The 23,140-nt window shown below is 33.2% G+C and overlaps 1 protein-coding gene across 1 annotated transcript in view; it reads right to left on the bottom strand.

The window, feature by feature from the left end:
• LOC126741144 (ATP-binding cassette sub-family G member 5) overlaps positions 1–20,901 on the bottom strand; it is a 51,758-nt gene extending 30,857 nt beyond the window's left edge. The window contains exons 1-3 of the mRNA XM_050447486.1: positions 20,692–20,901; positions 15,923–16,040; positions 10,639–10,829 (exon numbers count right to left, since the gene is read on the bottom strand). Of these exons, the coding sequence (XP_050303443.1) occupies positions 10,639–10,829; positions 15,923–16,040; positions 20,692–20,745 (363 nt within the window). The 5' untranslated portion in view covers positions 20,746–20,901. The remainder of the gene's footprint in view (positions 1–10,638; positions 10,830–15,922; positions 16,041–20,691) is intronic.
• Positions 20,902–23,140: the final 2,239 nt, after the last annotated feature.

The raw sequence follows: 23,140 nt of genomic DNA, 5'->3' as shown, positions 1-23,140 counted from the left end.
AAAACCATCGCGTGTCTTCCATGATTATCGTAATTTTGCGTCGTGGATTTTTGAAATTTGCACACAACGCGTTTTGGGTATATAAAATATATCCGTAACGCGATGTGGATAATTAATAAACGCGTTGTGGGTATAAATTTCGGGTAGTGATCGTTTTCGCCAATTGCGTATAACATATACATCTCATCATCTCTGCGTTAGTTATTCATTCTATAGCCACATCTCATGTTTTCAGTCTCTTCTCCCCAGTCTTCTTTAGCGTCTAAGCTCCATCTTTAACTGCTAGTGCTATCAAATTATTCTCAGTAGCAAATAGGGCAAAGCTAGACACAGTACGATGTACTCAATGTTTAAGAATAAAGTGTCCTTTAATCGTAATATATTGAACTAATCGGTACAAATCTTTAGCAGTCTTGGAATTAGCATACTTGGGCTTCGACCCAACAACGCGAGTCCCACTTTTTATTTGGAAGTTGCTTTGCTGCTCCCCTTCAAAGATGTCATCACGGCCTCTAGAGCATCTTTTATAAAGCTGTATTGGTTTTCCTTAAGCTCTTGCCTAAGCGCGGAAGAGGAAGGAAAGACGAAGAGCTACTGTAAGGTGAGGTAATGTACAAATCTTGTGCTTGGCAAAAAATCACCATTGTCATGGTGAAACTTCTAAGAATCGGCTAGCTTCTGCTCTTTCTAGACCAAATTATGCTTAGTTATAGCCGCTTAATAGTGGCAACTTATTATTGCCACTATTAAGCGGCTCATAGCAGTAACCCCGTAGCTATTTTTAACCATCCAAAGATCTCCGTCGGCTTTTCCCGACTTTGACGCAGTATCTGCTGCTCGAGATTTTTCTCCGAGTCTGGATCGACAACACTTCTTAACAGAGGTTTACGGACAAAAAAGTGCTTTCCTTTATGTGCCCGCAGACGACTAGTACAAGTGTCTGGATCCTTAGTACAAATATCCTTTGAAGACTAGGCTACTCATTACCACGGCTAGGTGTTCTTGTTAAGGTAAGTTCAAAATATGTAACACTCTAGACATTTTTTGTAGCAACAGTCAATTTGGCAACTTTGGTGCGTTTAAACGATATTCGCTCTAGGTCAAAATAAAATGAATAAAGTCAGTCGATTCTCAGTGTTTATACGAGCGTGTTTTATTTCGTCCCGGTCCCCGTTTTTTTCCACTGTTAACATTAACAGGTTATGGGTCCAGATCGCCCTTGATTAACCAAGGCTGATGATACTAGAGTTTAGGACTCCGATAGTCTACGCCGTGTTTTTTTTTCGTAAAAAATGGCGATGAATTACCTCAGCGGCGTGCAAAAGCTTGTCGGGCGCGATAACTTCGAAGAGTGATCCTTTGCGCTGGAAAATTATTTTGTGTTGGAAGGATTAGGAAAGGTGGTTGCGAAAGCCAAAGCCAAACTAATTTTGACTGTTGATCGTTCATTGTATTTATACATAAAAAGCGCTACTATATGCCAAGAAGTTTGGGAAATGTTAAGAAAACTTTATGCAGACGCAGGATTTACTGGCTTGCTAAAGTACCTTATTTCCTGTAGGCTTAAAACATGCAGTTCCATGGAAAGCTATGTAAACACTTTGAAGTCTTGAACAGGTCAACATAACAACACAACTACAAACAAATTACACCTGAACAGGTCTAGTAAAGAAAATTAAAATGCGAAAAAAAAGATTTTGAAAGGCTGCCATTTTGCTGTGGGTCGAAGTAATGACATAAACTTCTAGGACCATAAAGCATTCAGTGGGAGCTTTCAAACGATGTATCGCACGACCCCCTTTTCCATTTAATTTTATTGTTAAATATATCAAATAAGTCAAAGCAAAAATTGTAATTCGACACTGTAGAGGCCGCACTTTAGTTATCTAATTTATTACCATCGACCTCTCTTAAATTTGAATGCTGGTAATATAAACACAGACGATGGATATTTTTTTGGCTTTCTTATCTTAAATAGTTAGTTCCTTTAGAACCGCTTTCAATAGAAGATAAAACAATCTGCGTGTTTTATTTCGTACCCATCCTATTATAATTTAATAGGTTATGGGCCCAGATTAACGTGGATCTGTACGTGTAGATAATCGGTATAAAATAGTGCAATAACATTCGTGAATTAATTACCCGCATTTTTTTTTAAGTTTTTTTTAGTGCGGCTAATTAAAATGGTAAATAAAAATTCCAAACGAAATATTTCACAATTTAATGGTGAACGATATAGTGTCTGGAAGTTTCGTGTAAAATCTTTGTTGGCAGAGTTAGAAGTACTTCATGTGATTGATAACGTTACTCCAGAAAATCCTGACCAAGAATAAAACAAGAAAAAGATACCATTATAGACCGACTTGGGAGATTCATTTTTAAGTTTTGCTGAAGAACCTGACACAGCAAAAAAAATTTTTGAGAATTTGGATGCCATATATAAAAGAAAAAGCCTTGCAACACCACTGGCTTTACGTAAACGACTAATGTCTCTTAAACTAGTGGGAGATATGAAATTCTCATCACCAGCTTATTGCTGCAGGAGCTAAGCTGGATGAAATGGATAAAGTTTCACATCTATTACTTACATTGCCCTTATCATATGATGGTGTAATAACGGCCTTAGAAACTTTAAGTAAAGATAATATAACCTTAGCATTTGTAAAAACTCGTCTCCTGGATCATGAAGTCAAACTAATGCAAGAAACATCTTCTACAAGTTTTAAACATGCCACCACCATTACGAAATTTTCACAGTAACCACAAACCAACATTTATGCAAAAGCCGAAAAAGCATTTTAAAAGGTTGGTAAAGAAAAATCAGCTTTAAAATCCTCAAATATGAAATGTGATCATTGTGGTCGGAATATTGACATCAAAAAGGATTGTTCTTATTATAAAAGAACAATCGGCAAAGGTTCAAAGTGTTTGCCCTACAACAAACACGGAGCCGACAGCGACCAGGAGTTTTGCTTTTATGTTTGGCAGTTTCCAAACTAAGCAAACCAAGACCGATGAGCTTAACTTCATTCTAGATTCAGGTGCAACTGATCATATTATCAATACTAATAAATATTTTTCTCCAGTGGAAGATCTTAATCCGCCTTTTCAAGTGGCACTGGTAAAAATCAACACGACCGTAACCGCCGTCAAAAGGGGGACAGTCTCAGTTGCTACAGTCTCAGTTGTTGAAGGCCAGTTAGAAAATGTTCTTTTTATACCTGATGTGCCATATAATCTTTTGTCTGTGCGTCGCATGCAAGAAAAAGTTTTTTCGGTAATCTTTCACTCACATGGTTTGGAAATTAAAAAGGGGGATGATGTTATAATAACAGATAAGCCCTTTAAAGACCTAATACGTATCCATTTTAAAATACCTAATTTAAAATATATTAATTTGATTAATACCTCTCATTATCAACTTTGGCATAAACGGCTTGGTCACATTTCAAAAATTGAAATTACCTGATATGTTAGAGGATATTAATCAAATAAATAATATAAAACCAACAAGTGATTTATGCGAGCCATGTATTTATGGTAAACAAACAAGAATTCCTTTTTTAAAAGCAAAAGTAAAAGAACATATTCAAAGACCATTATTCATTGTTCATTTTGATATTTGCGGACCCATTACTCCACCTACAATTAACAATAAAAACTATTTTAGATGAATATCTCAAAAATAATGAGAATCTCATTACACCGTCACTTATTTATTAACATACAAATCCGATGTGCTAATCGTTTTTAAAGATTATGTTGCAAAATGCGAGGAGCATTTTAATTTAAAAATTACAAATTTGTATTGTGATAACGGTAGAGAATATTTATCTAATGAGTTTAAAGAATTTTGTGTTCAAGAGAATATCACTTTTAATTTAATTTATTCATACATCAATACATAATAATATAAATTACATGAATGTAGGAATGTAGGAACATACTCATAGGCACCTAGGTAACTTAAAACCTGAATGAGCCTGTTAACAAGATTTTTTATATTACAAAATATCAATAAATCCATCTGATGCTAATTTATATTCACTTAAGACCTAAACTACATATTCGGTTACTTAAACCTAACCTATATAAATTCCAATTTATAATTTTAACTGCTGTTAAATAGTTCTTTAACTTTTTTATTATTTGTATAAATATAATGTCTGCAAGATTTCTTAAATTTTTTTTTATTCGCTATTTTTCTTATATCTTTTGGAACTAAATTAAATATTTTTGGTGCAAAATAATTTATAAAACGCTTATTTAAATTTGTATTACTTTTGGGAGTTTTTAAGTGTTCATTCATCTTATTGCGAGTATTAAAGGTATGTGTTACAGCAATATTCAGTTCAGGATTTTTATGAACAAAGCAACAAACTTCCAAAACATAAAGTGATCGGACATCAAATATATCACATGAGTACAATAAATTGGTTGAATATAGTTTATTTTTCCCAAACATGATTTTTAAAATATAATTTTGTACCACATTTAAGGGTTTCAAAGAAGTTTGGTACAGTCCACCCCATGCAACAATACCGTATCTAATCAATGACTCAACCAATGCCCTATAAACTGCAACCAACAATTTCCGGCTTAAGATTTGTTTTAGAATGTAAAATTTGTGTAAGAGTTTTCGAATATTTTTGGTTAGATTTAAAATGTGGTGATTCCATTTTAGATGCTTATCAATAGTAACACCCAAATATTTAGTGAAGTAAACTTCTTTAATAATATTATCCTGTTGTGTATTGTTTTCTATATCAAGAGAATTAAATGATGGGCGGTTTGCTTCAGTTAATGAAAATGCAATATAGTGAGTTTTTGATATGTTAAGTGATAATTTAAAAGTGTCTAGCCAGTTTTTTATCTTACGTATTCCGATTATTGCACTGTCTTTCACATTTTCCCATGTTGTTCCAGAGAAAATTATTGCCGTATCATCTGCATATGATATAACAGCACCATCTTTAATTTTTAATTCTGTTAGTGAGTTAATATATGTAATGAACAGTAAAGGTCCTAACACGGTTCCCTGAGGTATTCCTATTTTTATTTCTAATGGTTCACTTAATGTATCCTCAATTTTTAAATATTGCTGCCTTCCAGTTAAATAACTTTGAAAAACCTCCAATACTGGGCCCCTAACTCCATTTGAAGATAAAACATCCAAGAGAAGATCATAGGGCACAGTATCAAAGGCCTTTGCCAAATCCAGGAATACTGTAATACATTTCTTGTTCTTTTCCAGTTTATCTGTTATTTGTTTAGTAAGTTGATATAGGGCATCTGTTGTACTTGACCCACTAAGAAAACCGTATTGTCGTTTCGATATTAAGTTTTTACTTTGCAAAAATGTCATTAACCTATCTTTCAGGCACTTCTCAAAAACTTTAGCAAAATTATTTATTACACTGATTGGTCGATAATTATTTATATTACTTTTTTCTCCGGATTTAAAAATAGGTGACACAATTGATATTTTAAATTGTTCAGGGACTTTTCCCGTAGTGAATATTAAATTAATAATATGGGCGAGGGGGCGAACTAAAAATAAATGTGTCTTTTTTATTAAAGAAGAGGTAAAGTTATCTATCCCTGGAGAGCTATTGTTCTTAAGATTGTTAATCTGTTTAATTATATCATTATTATCAACTGGACTTAAATAAAATGAACTCAACAAGGCTGTATTTACATCTATTTCATTCTGGCTAGTTTTAATTTTGTTATACATTTCCAGTCCAATGTTAGTAAAGTAATTGTTACAATAATCGGCCAAACTCTTGATATTCGTAAAGGGGATGTTAGTTTTATTATTTACAATGGGAAGTATGTTTTTTTTAATTTTTGACTGACCATTAGTCGCTTCTGTTATTAATTTGTAAACTCTTTTAAGATTACTGCCAGCATTTTCAATTTCCGTTTTATAATATGTGTGTTTAGTTTTATTTATTAGTTTATTTAGGTTATTTCTATAATTTTTGTAAATCAGATTATCATTTTCATTAAAAGTTTGCAAAAGTAGTTTTTTCATTTTGTCTCTTTTCTTTATACTGGTTATTATACCATTGGTTATCCAAGGTTTACGTTTTTCATATTCTTTTATGTGAATCGTCTTTGTGTAACTGGCCTGGTCGCGATAGGTTACTAAAATTTTATAAAAACTATCTGTTGCTCTGGCTGAATCCGTTTCAGATAGGACAGTGTTCCAGCTTTCTTCTTGTAAAAGATTATAGAAAATTTGTTCATTTAGTCTATTTATTTTTTTAATTATATGTTTATTTTTATTGCAATTAAAATTTTTTTTAGATATGTTTAACATAACGGGATAGTGATCTGTCACATCAGCATGTAGTAAATATGAGTTGACCTGCATCGTATTATTATTTTTTTTGTTAAAGAAAATGTGATCAAGACATGTACTTGTTTCTGGGGTAATTCTTGTCGGAGAGTTTACACATGATAAAAAGCCGAAGTGATTTAAAAGGGAAAGATATGAGTTTACGCAGTCATCATCCTTGTTTAAAATATTTATGTTAATATCACCCAAAAAAATATTAAATTCACTTTTTTTACATTCTTGTAAATAAATTCCAAGGTCATTCAAAAAAAGGCGTTTATCTGTATTAGGGGTTCTGTAAGTGCAAATCACGCTGATAGTAGTGGCATCTTTTTTAAGATTGATCTGACTCAGTGTAACATTTGAATTTTTAAGTAAAACGTGATTAATATCAAAAGTTATATCGGATTTTACAAAAATGACAACACCATCATTTCTATTATATTTTGCTCCATTATAAAACATCTTATAGCCGTCAATATTATATTGATTGTCATAACTTTCAAAAGATTCTCCCAAAACAATTATATCGCTAAAATTTAACTCATAAGCTTGCAAGTATGCTACTAGTTCATTAAAATTCTTATGTATAGATCTAATATTAAAATGTAAAATATTAAAAAAAATATTATTGAGATTAATTTTACTTGTAATTGATTCACTGTCGACAGTCTCCTGATGCAATACATTATCCAGAACTTCTAGGTTTTGTAATAGTACTATTTCAGGTTGTTCACATACCATTAAGATTACCCATGATAATCTATTTTCGTTCGCAGAAGATTCAACTGGTACTGATAAGATGGACATTCTGGGTTGTTTGCTTCATGAACTGTGTTGTAATTACTTTTGTATTTCATGTTTGCTGAAATGCAGTTGACGCATTTTTTTTTTAATTTCGGACATTCAGATACATCATGTTTGTTGGAGCAAAATTCACATACAGCTTCATTAGGACAATTTTCAATTTTGTGGTAAAATTGTTGACACTTAAAACATCGCTGTATACTCAAATCCTCGTATACTGGATACCTTTGCCAACCAAAGAAAATTTTCTTTTCATATATCAGTTTACTAAATAAAGTGGGGTCACATTCACCAAAAACTATGGATTTACCTTTGTCATTTCTAGCTTTTTTATTATATGTTATTTTAAGTTTATTTTGCTCGGTGATAAAATTGTTTTGCTTTCTTATAGAGTTCTCTATCTCCTTTTCGCTAAGATTGGTGGTACATCCTATTATTTTGAACCTCGGTAGCCTTAATTTTGTTACTTGTACTTCATAGTTCTTTAATTTGGATTCTGCTTCTTTTTTTAGAATGTCAACATGTTCCTTATTGCAGCATTGAATAAGAATACTACTATCTTTTATTTTTTTAGTATTTTTTACGGCAATTCGAAGATCTTTTGGAACTATAGCTTCCTTTATATCCTTTTCAGTTTTTTCGGCAGTTTGTTTTTGCTTTGGTTTAATAATGATTCCGGGAAGATTTATGTTTATTTTTGGTGATTTTTTTATTTCAGTTTGTGCTATTTGACTATATGATGATGTTGTTATTGGTATACGTGATGATTCGGACTCCGTTAGTTTTTGTTTAAGTAACGTTATTATTTCATCTTTGGATTCAATAATTTTTATTTTGTCTTCTATTGAGTTTTGAAGTAGAGTGTGCGTCTCGAATTGTAGACATTTTTCACAATAAAATCTCAATATTCAATGTTCTTTTAATTCTAGAATCGAAGTTTCAGCCTGTGATAGATGACTGCATTGTTTACAGTATTTTTTCTTGCATATATCACATGAAAAAAGGGGGTTCCTTCTTCCGCCCACCTCCAGGCAAACAGTGCACTCCATCTTACTGCTATTTGTAATATCTCAAATAACCAAATTCGCTAATTGTACAAATCATAGTACAATTCTGTTTCCTGCACAGCCTCGACAACGTATGTATCTGGCCACGTTAGAATCGCAGTTTTTTTTTCCTGCGGAATTCAGTGACTTAGTCCAGCAACACCAGATAAATTATTGTTTATTATAAAGCTTTTATGTTTTTAGCTACGGTATGCCTTCAATGAACAACTAATCCGTCACTTCTCTTAAAACACTTCATTCAATATCCAGTAACACCAATCAAAAATACTTAAGTTTAGTTTGACCACTAAAATTTTAGTGTTTTACGGAGCACAACATTTTACGTGTTTACTGTACCGAAGTCGCTCGAATCACTGATTTAACTGTTCTTTATACCCCCCAACAAAATGGAGTAGCCGAAAAGATAAATCGCACATCTACAGAAAAAGCTCGAACAAGGTTAATTGGTGTAGATTTAGTTAAAATGTTTTGGGCCGAAGCAGTTCTAACTGCTACTTATCTTATGAATTTGTTGCCCACATCGGCAATAAATAAATTTGAAAGTCCATATAAATTGTGGCATAATAAAAAGCCCAAACTACAATTTTTAAGGGTATTTGGTTCTACAGCCTATGTTCACAATAAAGTCAGAAAACATAAATTTAGCGATAAATCATTTAAAGGGATATTAGTTGGCTATGAACCAAATGGGTATAAAATATAGAATGTTGAAATGGAAAAGTTTATAACTGCTCGTGATATCATCTTTGACGAAATAAATAAAAAAAAAAAAACTAGACCAGTAAAAGTCTTGCAACCAGCTAATATAACTGACTTAAACTTAGATAAATTAGCAAAATTTGAACACAATAATTTTTTTTCCAGAAACTGGGGAAATAAACCTCAGAAGTGAGAGAATTAAAAAACTTCCTTCAACCTCCTATAATGAAGATTTACATCACGATATTAATACAATTTTAATATCATCTAAAATCCCTAATAATAAAATTCCTAAAAATTATAGCGAAATTAAAAAATAGAGATGATCGAAATCAGTGGGAGCAATAAAGGAAGACAATAACTCTCTACTGGAAAATAAAACTATATATATGGTTGATTGTAAATGGGTATTTATAATTAAAGTAAATGAAAATGGGCAACCAATAAAGTATAAAGCCAGATTGGTAGCAAGAGGTTTTAGTAAACAATATTTATTTGACTATAATGAAACTTTTGCACCAGTAGCTCGCATAAATACTTTTAGAATTTTATTAGCTTCTGCCAATCAGTTTAATTTATTAGTTCATCATATGCACGTTAAAACTGCATTTTTAAATGGCATATTAAAGGAAGAAATTTAAATGAAAATTCCGGAAAGTTTAGGAGCCGGAAATAATTTAGTTTGTAAATTGCAAAAATCACTATATGGCCTAAAACAATCTTCAAGATGTTGGTTTCAAATGTTTGATAACATAATGAAAGAATGTAATTTTAAAAATTCTAATCTTTGAATTCTAATTGGGAAATTAAGAGTCGCACTGTATAGTAACGATATTGGAAACGTCTAGGAAGCAGCTGATTATCCGTCATTCCGGAATGATACAAGACGCACACCACACGACATCTCAAAGGTCAGCGAATCTTCCGGAATCATGGTCAGCTGACTATATAAGGAGCCGTGTCGCCGCTGCCAGTCCGTTGTCAGATCAATGAGGTAAAGTTCAGAATATATTGGCGCGAGATTTAAATCAGATATAAATAGTTGTAAATAAATATTTCTTGTAATCGTGATTAGTAGTGTACGTGTGTAAATAAATTAGTTGACCATTTTCTATTGTTTTAATTCACATCTAACGAGCGGTAAACAAATGCTACAATATTGTTACGTTCTTCCTTAGCTTCTTTAGCTTTAGTTGGCTTCGATGTTACCCTGAAACTTGCAAGAGTTTTTAGGGTTGCCTGGTTGTCAGATATTATTAGAATCTACTGCTATTGTAGGCTTTCTTATACTTTTCTTTCGTATATTGCAAAGATTTCAATGAAAGAGCGATCCAAGAGTTCTCAACAAATGGAATATTAGGATGTCTTGATTTTTCTCCAAAAATTTCATCTTCATAAGTCTTTAATCCGTCAATACACCATATCAGATCTCCACGAATCCTAGGTTTGGTAACACTACTCTGGTATAGGTGTAGTGTTCGATCTTGGGCGGTAAGCCTTAACTGTGTTCATGCATCTGACTTCAGAGTTACCCCCAAAGAAGAAAACTTTAAAAAGGTTGAGCCGAAAAACTGATGGTACGCCTTTGTACTTCGATCCCATATGCTTTTGTTTAAAATCGACTTTTAGTTTAGTGGAATTTGAAGCCAAAGTGTTAAGACCCCAAGGCTATGAAATTCTAATAATATTTTTACGTATAAAACAAATTACTTAAAAACTTACCTTAGTTGGAGTGTAATAAAGGGTCTGTTCCACAGTAAGACCTTCAATCAGGTCGCATTTATGAGTAACGTATCCACATCTTTGTTGAAATAGACAAACGCTCATCGGCTGATTATTAAGCAGTATCTGGCCCCTGACTGGACCTTGGACTCTTCTAGATATAACATCTAAAAGGGCTTTTTTCCCGCTACCTTAAATATAGAAGCATTTATTATTTAAATTTAAATTATGTTTAGCAAGACTATTCGAGAAAATTAGGCAAGTAATATGAAATAATCTAATATACAGTAAAGCGTCGATTATCCAAAAGCTGGTCATCCGAAACGTCGGTTAACCGAAAGGAAACATGACGGCTTTTTCGGATGTAAAGAAAAAAAAAGTAAAAATGAAATAGAAATGACTCGGAGAGCGACGCAAGGGACCATCATGATTTTGGCATTTTCCGTGTCTTCAAATTAAAACACGACCGGCCGGCAGAAGTACGGATCCGTCTAATCAGTTTGTTTCTCTATGACTGACTTCAGTGTTGTTTTAACGGTCCCTGCTGTTTTTTTTTGTGCTGTGTGACTCCTAGCAATGCCGAAACGTAAACGAGTTGTGCTTAGTCTTTCTTACAAACTTAAAATTTTGGAACGATTAAAAAAAGGTGCAAGTGGATCAAGTTTAGCTCGAGAGATCTATCACAAAGTTTGCTTGCGTGCTGGACAGTGAAGATGGAAGGTTGCATAGAAAAACAATGAATATGGCAGAAAATCAAAACCTTCATACTGCAGTTTACTCGTGGTTGATGCAGATACGTGCTCAAAGTCAGCCACTAAATGGTCCTTTGATTTGCGAAAAGGCATTAGAAATGAACAGAAAGCTTGGGGGTAACAATGATTTTAAAGCATCTACTGGTTGACTCACAAGATTCAAGTCTAGGCAGAGAATTAGAGAGCTAGATATTCAAGAGGAAAAGCTGTCAGCTGACATTGAAGCTGCTGAAAAGTTCAAAGAAAGTTTTAAGAGTTTGCTTGTAAAGCAGTGTTATAAGGACAGTAACGTATACAATGCACGAAAGTGGTATATACTCTATGTGGAAACAATACGTGCACACATAGACTATCTTTGCTGATCATAGAAAAATCTAAGAATCCAAGATGCTTCAAAGGAATAAAAAAACTGCCGCTTATTTACAAAAACCAAAAAAACTCTTGGATGGACACTCAAGTATTTATCGAGTGGTATGACGCTGTATTCATTCCGGAGGTTAAAAAACATCAGATAGAAACTGGAGACACTGGAAATGTTTTATTAGTGATTGATAATGCTCCAAGTCATCCCTCAAACCTTTTACTTGAGAGAGAAGATGGAAAATTTAAGCTGACTTTCTTGCCACCCAATGTTACCTCAGTTCTTCAACCTATGGACCAGGGGGTGATCGAAGCCTTCAAACATTGCTACAGAAAAGCGTTGCTTCGTAGTGTCCTAATCAGCCAAGAGAAAGATAAAACAATTCTTGAAATCGACAAAGGTATTAACTTAAAGGATGCTGTTTACATGGCAGCAGAAGCGTGGGCTAATGTCAAAGCGACTATTCTAAAGAAATCCTGGAATAAGCTTTATCCAGCAGTTGAATCTGAAGCTAGCCCTACATCTAAAGAACCAACAAATGAAAACTTTGTTTTAGAGAAATGGATGAGTTGATGAAAGAGGCTTTAGGATTTGAAGAATGTGACCAAGAAAACGTGCATGAATGGCTAGAATTTGACGAGGATATTCCTGGCTACGAATTGTTGACAGACGATGATATAATAGCACAGGTTCAAGTTCCTGAAGGTGACGACGATGAAGACGAAATTAGTGATGACATCGTCTCAGCATGAAAAATGTCCGTCCAATAAAGAAGCCTTTAAATGCTTTGAGACTGCTATTAAATGGTTGGAACACCAAGGCAAATGGGATTATGTGCAGTTGCTGTTTTTAAAACCCTAAAGAGATATGGCGGCAAAAAAACGAGTCTCAAAACTTAAGTAAACAAATATGTTCGACTTTTTTTTAGATGAGTTTTGTACTATTATCACATCTAAGTCACTTAACTAAAAAATGTTTAGATATATGTATTTATATACCGTATATGCAATCCCTACGTTAATGTGTATGTGTCTACTTATAATATGTACTGTACTCTAGTGTATCATTAAAACCTTAACAAAGAACTGGAATTTCGCAAATGTTCGTTTATCCGAAAAATCAATTATCCAAACACCCTTTGCACCAATTGCTTCGGATAATCGGTGCTCTACTGTATATTGATCAATACTAATAAAATATTAAACATTTATTTGCTTCCTCTTAGTTCTTATTTAATTTTCTCTGATTTGACATTTAAAGACTATTCTACAACTTAACCTCAAACCCTGCAAACCGATGTAATGAGGCGCTTGATTTTTTTATCGAAACATATCTAGCAGTCTTGCTCACCAATAGATAATCCAATAAATTCAACACATCCCAACCCATTCAGATTTGAAAAGCCTCTTGGTGTAATTACCAACCAATTCAGATCACCAACAAATTACTATCATCTCCTCTGATAGTAACTGTGGGCGGATGAAGTCAAAAACGTGAGGTATAAAGGAACCGTTGGAATTTTAAAGAACGAATCTTTAGTTTTCCCGTAATAAAGAGTCACATGCTCTCATCCCACGAATCACGAAAATCCCGAGTTATGTAAATCTCCATCTTTCCCTCTTCCTTCTTAGTCTAAGTCGAACAATCTTTGTTAATACATATCCAGCCTATTTAATCAAAGACTCCCTGCCAGGCTATTTGAGGGCCAATTCTGCTTTCGATCCCACCGCTCCCTCCGATTTGAAAGCACGTTGGCTGACTGTCTTCTTCCCATTGTCGTGAACAATCGCAATATTTGATGCAAAAAATTCGACGCTAGACGTCAAGACAAGGTCATAAAATTCGATCGAATGTCTAATTTAATGCAAAGGAGAAGAAAAAGAAGAAGAAAATAAGGATCCATTGGGTACGTTTGTCGCGATGTCAGCGGATGAGTAGTTGACCTAGCGATTGCGTTCAGCCGGCACCGCTAAGAAATAAGCGCTTCACTCAGCAGATTTCTTCAGCAGAGATTCTTGACGCTTCTCAATCCAGCGCTTAATTGTACATGCGTACTTCATCAATATTCTTTGCAGTTTGTTTGTTGATTGGGTATTAAGTTTTGTTTTGTTGTTACAAATATTTTTTAAATGAAGAACTTAAAGTGAAAGTTTTTAAGTTGTTTTATAGAAAATGGATTTAGGAATATACAGGCTAATATTAAATGCCACAAATCAATGCGTTCAGCCGAATCTCCGCATCGATACTCTAAAGTCACCCAGCAGATTAGCGCTTAGGGTCAGCCGCTAACGTCGGCTAAACGTACTCATTATTTCACACTGCTTAAGAGGTACGATTTTGCAGACGATTTTGCTAAAGTTTTGAAAAACTTTCTACTGGAGGTCTTTTGTCTGTAATTCGTCAAATATCAAAACTAAGTAAAATCTAGATGAACGTTTCTCCGCTTATGCTTCAGTCATGAATTGATCTAAGAAGATTAATCCACGAGGATTGATTGACTATGAGTACGGGATTGTCGGTTTACAGCAGGACAATTGACAAACAGTAACAGACTTAGCCTAGTGTCGTTATAAGGTTTGTTCTCACAGCAATAAGAAACAAGTTTTAGACAAATGCGCAATAGAGTAAAATGCGTTCGCACAGAAACTTCTGATCGGTTTCAAATCAAAAGTTTGAGTTTGATGTTCTTACACAAATTTCTGATTGTCATCTGATAGTCAGACTTGTTTTCGGATTTATTTCAAGCAAAGTGTCAGAGAATTCGTGTAGCCAATCAACGCCGATCTTCGAAATATGAACATAACCACTAAATTGTTGTTTGTGTTTTGTCGTTTCGTATAGTTTCCGATATCCGTTTTGAAAAATTGTATTTTAAGTTGTTGGATTAGTCTAAAAATACACATTAGGGAAATGAGTGATTTTGAATCGTCGGAAGAATTTAATCAGAATTTTGTTGATTCCGACACAGACTTTTAAAGAAGATTTACTTGACGAACGGATAAGACCCAAAAATCAAAACTATTTTGATGAAACCGTGTCCCAATTTAATAGAATAGAATTTCTTGACCATTTTAGACTAAGCCCTGAACTAGCAAATAATCACAAAATGTTAAACTCTATTAATAATATACAGTTATTTTAAAATTGTAGTGTAATTTTTTTTTGTTTATGTTTTATTTATTTTCCCATTTCCCACTGGCATAAAAAAGTGAGGTTATTTTTCTTCTCCACTCAATCCATATTTAATGTTCGCACAGACGGTTTCAAACTGATTAGAAGTTGTAATATTTTACGCATGTGCATCTAGAATGGTTTGGAAACAGTTTCAAACATATAAGAAATTTGCAGTGAGAACAAACCTATAACCGGACATAAAGGCGTGGAAGGCAACGAAGTTGCAAACCAGTTTGCTCATTTAAAGTAAAAGAACTCAAAATATGCGATAAAGACGAAAAGAGTCATGTTGGAAAAATGAACCTGGGACAGAAAAAAAGGAAACAGAGAAAAAGACTCATATCTCACTTGCCTATAGCAAGATTAAAATGATTATTGACATGATATAGCCCTTGGAGGTACCAACTCATAAAAATGGGAAAACTAATGCAAACAATGTAGATTTTGTAGAAATAAAGTAGAAACATCTAGTCTGCTGGTGTCAATCACTAACCTTTCAAAGATTGAGTTACCTTACAAATATTCTTATGCAATCAGAGAGCTTGAAAAAACCGGCACTTATTCTTTTGTTACAAGAGCTATAGGACTTTTCGAGTACCATAGAAGAAGAGTATACTCAAAAGAACAAAACTGGTTGATTTGTTAAATGGCGAAGAGTGCCGATCGTACCCGCTACATATCATACAATGTTATTACCAACAGTAATTACAAAAAAACCTGAAAAGTGGGTAAGATAAAAATATATCAGTCATATTCTTTTAATACGCTTGTCATTTAGGTTTATTCTTAATAGAAAGAGTGCTAGTTATATTCATGTGAACATCAGAATTATTTTGATACGTTAGTATAAAAAGCTGTTGATTTCATTAACTTTTATTCTGTAACCTCAAAAAGCAAGGAAACAGACAACTCTTGAATTAACTTCTTGGAAATTGTTCTGTTCATTAGTAACACCTAACGGCTCTAAATTCTTAGATTTTATTTATTATTTACTTACCTTTGGATCCAAGGACAGCCAAAACTTCTCCAGAATGTACACTCATAGACACATCTTTGAGGATTACGCCAGTTTTGATATTTCCTATTATCCTTTGTAAGCATGATCCTGGTTCGACCTAAGTTGTAAACAAAAGAATTGTTATTTCTTAGGTTCTTAGGTAGGTACTTAGCTATAGTTATTCATCGAAAACACATTTTAATTTTATTTACCAATAACTATTGACATAGATATTTAGTTAATTAACTATTTATACTAATGATATGGTACTCAGGGTATTTCTTCTAAACGATGCCTGTCTTTCCTTTTACTAAAGAGCATCATGATATCTTCCGGGTGGTGCGTCGCCGAGCGGAACATAGGAAAACCCATGTAAATTTTAAGGGGGTCAATTATTGGCTCCCCTGTACATTTTATAGAAAAAATATAAAATAATTTTTTGAAGAGACCAATCTGACAAACCCTTGTGCAAAGTTTCAAAAAAATTTATTAAGCGAATCTTGAATTATTCAATTAAATGTAATTGCAAAATTAGCAAATTTTCGGTTCAGGTAAAACCAAACAGGCACCAGTGAAATGAATATTGTCACTGACGTGAGGAAAAGTGTCAATAAATCAGTGACAGTCGATATTTGAAAACAAGTATGAATTATTCAATCGACGAAAAAATAGCCATAATTAAGTGGCATTATGCGGGAAACAGTTTTAGAGCAGTATCTGAAATGTTTTCAGTTTATTTCCCCACCAAGCCCATTCCGTCCATTTCAACTATTAAACGTATTGTCAATAAGTTCGAGTCCAAAGGTATTGTAATAAATAATTGTAAACATTCAACTCAGGATATCGAAAATAGAGCCGAAGAAAGAGAGAACAGAGATCTTAATATTCTACTGAGTGTGGAGGAAAACAAGATGGTTAGTACGAGGGTTCTTGGGCAAGAGGTATATAAACATTATACAACGGTAATGCGCACTTTAAAAAAACACAAATATTATTCGTATAAATTCGAAAAACATCAAGAGCTGCAGGAAGGAGATGAAGAGCGAAGAATGGCATTTTGTTTTGAAATGATGGAAAGAGCAAATAATGATAGGAATTTTTTAAGAAATATTTGTTTTACCGTTGAATGTACATTTACCATCAACAATAAACCAAGTGTTCAGAATTGCCGGTATTGCAGCCAAGAAAATGAACAACGCTCTGTTCATACTCGGACACAATATCCCCAAAAAACAAATGTATTCGTGGGAATTATTGGACACCATATCATTGGACCCTTTTTTATGGACTATAACCTAACAGCTGAAACCTATTTGGACTTATTTCAAAATCAAATTGGACCCGCTTTGGAAGAAGTTGTTCACGAAGATCAAATAATCTGGTACCAATTGGTTGGTTGCCCGGCCCATAATATCCGTATGGTTAGAGAGTGCTTGGAAAATGCTTTTAAGGGCAATATTATTGGTCCACGGTACCGGATACTTTGGCCAGCCAGGTCACCTGATCTTTCACCGAATGACTTCTTTTTGTGAGGTCATTTAAAAAGTGTCATTTATAAAAGTGTAAAATTTGATAATCTAAACCAGTTACAAAACGTTATTTCGTTAGAATGTAATAAAATTTCCCAATATCAACTTAGTAATGTTAGAAATGAATTTTATGATCGGTTTTGGTGGTGGGTCACGATCTAATGGTCTTAAAAAAGATTATAGAAGATATAATAGCATCAAAATATTTTTCAATAATAGTGGATTCGACTCCAGATTTATCGCAAGTAGATCAGTTATCGATAATTATCCGCTTTTGCTCTAGTGAAAAGGGTGGGCAAGTATATGAGAGATTTTTAGGATTTGTACCCATTTTCAGTCATACTGGTAAATCCCTGTCGGAGGTTGTTATACATTTTTTGACAAAAAATACGCTGGATTTAAAATCTTGTCGTGGACAGTCATACGACAATGCTAGTAATATGTCGGGGCAGTATAATGGCCTTCAAGCATATATAAAAGAAATTACAAAGGTAGCTTTTTACGTGCCATGTTTTGCACACTCTTTAAATTATTTGGAGAATGTGCTGTTGACGATTGCCTTGATGCTACAAAGTTTTTTAATTTTTTGCAAAAATTGTATGCTTTTTTTGGGTCCTCCACACATCAAATATTGGCAAAAACCTTACTGTCAAGTCGTTAAGTACCACTCATTGGAGCTGTAGAGAAGATGCAGCAAAAGCGTTAGTAACAAGCTATGTCCAAATAAACATCTGCTTAAAAATGATGTCGGATGATCCATCAGAAAAAAAGACACCAAGTTAGAAGCCATGGGACTTTCTAAACAAATGATAAAAATAGGGACTCTTGTAATGGCTACCTCTTGGAGCAAAATTTTAAGACTTTTTGGAGAAGCTTCCAAAGCCTGGTCTGGATTTGTTGTTTGGTGAAAACATTTTAAAAGTGCTAATCAGAAGTGTTTCCTGTTTCCGAGACCAATTTGACTTGCTTGAAGAAGAAGCCAAAAGTTTACTACCACAGGAAGAATATGAGTATTCTATGGGCAGGTCAAAGCGGCAAAAAAAATACCCGGACGGTAAAAATGAAATATTATTGAATGAAAGAGAATTATTTCGCACGCAGTCATTTTTAGTAATAGTAGATAAGCTGGTCAATGAATTAGAACGACGGTGTAATGCATATTCAGATCTTGCCCAGTTGTTTGGTTTGATTTTAAAACTTTGCTCTAATGTATGTTTATCTAAATCAAAAATTGAAGAGTTTTGATGACCTAAATATTAATTAAACAGATGAGCTGGTATTTTTCTCGGAACTTCTTAAAACCTCTTCCGAAAAAATATGCAATCCACTTGATCTTTTAAGATATATTTTAGAACACCAATTAATTGACACGTTTCCTAACGTATATACGCTTTTGAAAATTTATCTATCGATACCAATAGCAAATTGTGAGTCTGAACGTTCCTTTTCCAAGCTAGTTTATATAAAAAATAAATATAGAGCCACAATGCAGGAGGAACGTCTGTCTTCTTTAACATTAATGTGTATAGAAAGGGACGTTTTGAAGGATTTAGAGTTTGATGACGTAATAGAAGATTTTGTAAAACTGAAATTACGAAAAAAGGTATTTTAATATTCCTATTTTCAAAAAAACCGTTTCTTTTATATAAGTAATATAGTATATGTAGTGTTATAAATAATATTTTTTGCATTTTATTTATAAGGGGCCCCTTTATTAGCCCCGGGCCCCATAAAACCTTAATCCAGCCATGCCCTTTACTAGTGAATGTACGTTCCACTTTTGTGAATCTCCATCGAGTTTGTATCAATCATTTCCAACAGATGAAGCATCAATGTTTGGGGGTGCAATATTACATGATTTTGTTATTGTTTCAACCTTTTTGAAAATCGTTTAACAGGAAAAGTTTTTCAAAGTTTCTTAAGAGATAATTTTCCGCACTTCCCGACTTTGTAAGGCAATCAGTTGAAGGGTGCACAAGCTCACATTTGTACTGATGTCAGGAAACATATCACACACCAATTTGGTAATAGATGGATTGGAAGGCTAGGTTAGCTATTCACATTAATTTTTGTATACATATTTATTAACTTTATACTGGCCTCCTATATCACCAGAATTAACGCTTCTGGATTTCTTCTTGTGGGGAAGTCTGTATATCTAGGCAAGATATGGTGGAGCGCATACAAGAGTCTTTCAGATAACTACTACGCTTCGTGCAGTTAAAAAAAAATTCGCACGCAAGGCTGATTTGTGTTTAGAGCAAAACGGTAGACATTTTGAGCAATTTGTGTGATAGAACTTATTTATAATCTTTTTAATTAATGTTGTTAATGTTATTGATAAATCTTTGATGTAACTGAATTTGTTGTCTTACTATAATTTTCGGATATTCTCCAACCGACTTAATAAATGCCAATTTGATTTCTTCATTTAAAACTGTTTTTGTTCTAGTTTGTTTTTTATACTCTACGCTTACAGTATACTTTAATATTTCTCAAGTAAAATTAAACGTTGTAATGCCTATGAAATATAAGTGTCACTCTTTTTTTAAGAACAAATTTTAAGAAAACGGTTAAAGATAAACGCAAACTTGTTGGTATAGAATTGAAGATAAAAGAATGCTTCATCAAAATCCGTTACTAAATGTAGGGTCTTACATTTAAAAAAATGGCGCAAAATTTAATTGAAAATATCATTATTTGAGTAACAATTTTGATCACCCTGTATAAAAATAAATAAATTTCGGAATTTCAAAAGATAAAATGAACTTAGCCAAGGACTCTACATAGATTTTTAAAAAGATAAACAACTTCGGTGGTAAATATTAATATTTAAGGGAAACATTGATTTTCGTGAAAATTTCTTTAAATTGTTAATAACAGGGCAACGTCGCATTTTAGGGCAAAACAATTTTAGGGTTAAAGAGAGAGTCAAATGAGACTCCCATTTCAGAAAAAAAATTTAGGTAGTTCTATTTAAAAAAAGTTCAAAGTATGTATCACGCTTGTTTGGGACACCCTGTATCAACCAAACTAATTTAAAAAAGTAGTCCCTCTAACTCAATTAACATTCCCATTATTAAAGTGTTTTCCGTTTCACGGTTTAGCCGCAATCGAGCACCGCGATATTAAATAGACACCCTGTAAATCAAGGAAAAATTGATATCCCAAATTCCACATACATTCATGCAAATTTCGATCATTTTACTAAATAAATTTAATAAAAATTAATAAGCTTACCGGGCCACTGTAAAAAACATTTGATAGCTCCAAAGTGTAGTCACTCCCAATCATCTTGCTTATTACAAAACCACCATCAGCAAAACAAATTTTATAACACCTGTTTCCACATTACAGGTACTACACAAAAATCTTATGAATTTACATGATGAAAAGACCCTTTTGTAACGAAATTCAAGTAAGCTTTACCTGTTTGCGATTTCACCAGGTAGACAATCAACGATGAAGTCAACGCAAAGAAGAGGGGGAGTCAAAAGTCAACCGAATGCGAGCGGAATAAGGATGGAGAGGGTACCACAGATGGTTGATGGCTCCAACCATGACGGCTACCGTAATAATGGAAGTAATGTTTGATGTGCGATGATTTTCTTTTTTGGTAACTGTTTAACAGCGAGTATGTATAGCTGTAATATTTAGAGTCTATTAATTTTTATGTATTTTTTTATTCCCTCCTAGGTTTTCCTCTCAAGTTATTGGAAAATTGTTAGTTCTTTTTGATTTTTTAATTATTGTTAGTAACATACATTTTTTATTATTTCTTAATAATCAAGTTGAGCCAGCGTTAACGCTATTCTTTCAAATGTTCATTTCATCTTATCAGGTAAATAAATAAATAAGTTACTTTACTGTACATTTTTTTTCATTTTTGTAGACGAAGGAAGTAAAATAATATAAAGACATACAAAAATCAAATAAAAAAAGTAACACATAATATACATAAATATATAATAAATAATATTCATATTCAATCTAAATAAAAGACTATTTATGACGTTAAAAATAATAAAAATAGTGGTTTACTGCATACAGGGTGTTCGAAAAATAGACGGAGATATTTCAATGGGTGATTCCTTGTAAAAAAATATGAGCAAAATTTTCTATAAACACGATTCTGGAAATACACAGTTTTCAAGATAAATTTTAGGTGATCATCTTTTTTTTAATATTATTTCTTTATTAATATAAAAAAAAAAAAATTACTCGATTCTTTTGAAATTTGGTAGTATTACTTATCGTATTAAGAGGCTAATTAAGCCCTAATTAGATTAAAATTTATAAGGTCCAGTGGCGTCTCGCAAATATTATTGGCAAAAAAATGTACACCACTGCCTTTTTTTAACTTTAATATATGTTGTTTGATTAAGCATTTAAAAATACAACTTTTTCGCCTCCTGTATTTTTTTCGTATCTCACTTCGTTTTCGATAAAAAAAATAAATACCGTTTTATTGCATTCTCCTAGAAAAATCATTAATATTAATAAACAATTTATATTTTTAAAAAAATGTATCACCCTATATCTTGAAAACTGTGCATTTCCGGCACCGTGTTTATAGAAACTTTTGCTCATATTTTTTTACAAGGAATCACCCATTGAAATATCTCCTTCTATTTTTCAAACACCCTGTATAATGCTCTCTCCAGCAAGTGTGAATTCAAAGCCTTGTGTTGAGCCTTCATATAACTTTTTTCATGGAATATTTTTATGATTCTAAGCTTATTTTTAATGCTGATATTAAATAATGTCATCAGTTTATATGTGTCAGCTCTAGTTTTTGAGTTAAAATGAGGGAGTATTTTTTGGGAATTAAAAATACACTCAACGTACAAACATTTTTAATTACAAGAACTATACACTCAGGAATTTTCTTTTATATGATTTTCTACTAGTTTTGAATGAACTGCTACTCTGAATACTCCAGCAAAAATCGGCCAACATATGTGCATCCCAGCGACCCTGAAATCGTTCCTCCATGGTTCGAAGATCTTGGTGGAATCGTTCACCCTGTTCTTCACTCATGTCACCGAGATTTTCAGGAAAATGGTGTAAATGGCTGTGTAGGAAGTGCACTTTGATGCTCATGTTACATCCAAGTCGCTGGAAATGTGACAACATCTCTTCGACGTGCGCAATGTAATCATCACCCTTCCTATTACCTAAGAAATTTTGGATAACCCAAACAAAGGAATCCCATGCATTCTTCTCAATTTCTGACATTGAGCTGGTGAAATTAGGATCGTTTACCAACTTGCGAATTTGTGGACCATCAAATATACCTGCCTTGAGTTTTTCTGAACTTAGACTTGGAAATTTCCTTGAAATATATTTGAAACATTCACCATCTTTATTTAATGCCTTAACATATTGCTTCATTAAACCTAGTTTAATGTGCAGGGGTGGCAATATGATACGATCTCGTGGCACTAGAGGTTCATTTATAACATTAAGACTACCTGGAAGTAGTGCTTCCCTAGAGGGCCATTCTTTTTTTGACCAATGTTCTGATTTTGCTCTACTATCCCATAAACACATAAAACAAGGATATTTAGTGTAGCCTCCTTGTTGTCCTAAAAGGAAGTTCACCATCTTAAGATTAACGCAAATCACCCATTTATAATCGTTATATTTGATTTTGTTCATGACCAGTGCTATTGTGGGGTATTCTTCC

This window comes from Anthonomus grandis, chromosome 10 (genome assembly GCF_022605725.1).
Source record: "Anthonomus grandis grandis chromosome 10, icAntGran1.3, whole genome shotgun sequence".
In the NCBI taxonomy this organism is placed as follows: Eukaryota; Metazoa; Arthropoda; class Insecta; order Coleoptera; family Curculionidae; genus Anthonomus; species Anthonomus grandis.
Note: the sequence above shows the minus strand (reverse complement) of the source record. Positions and strands in the feature narration are given on the sequence as shown.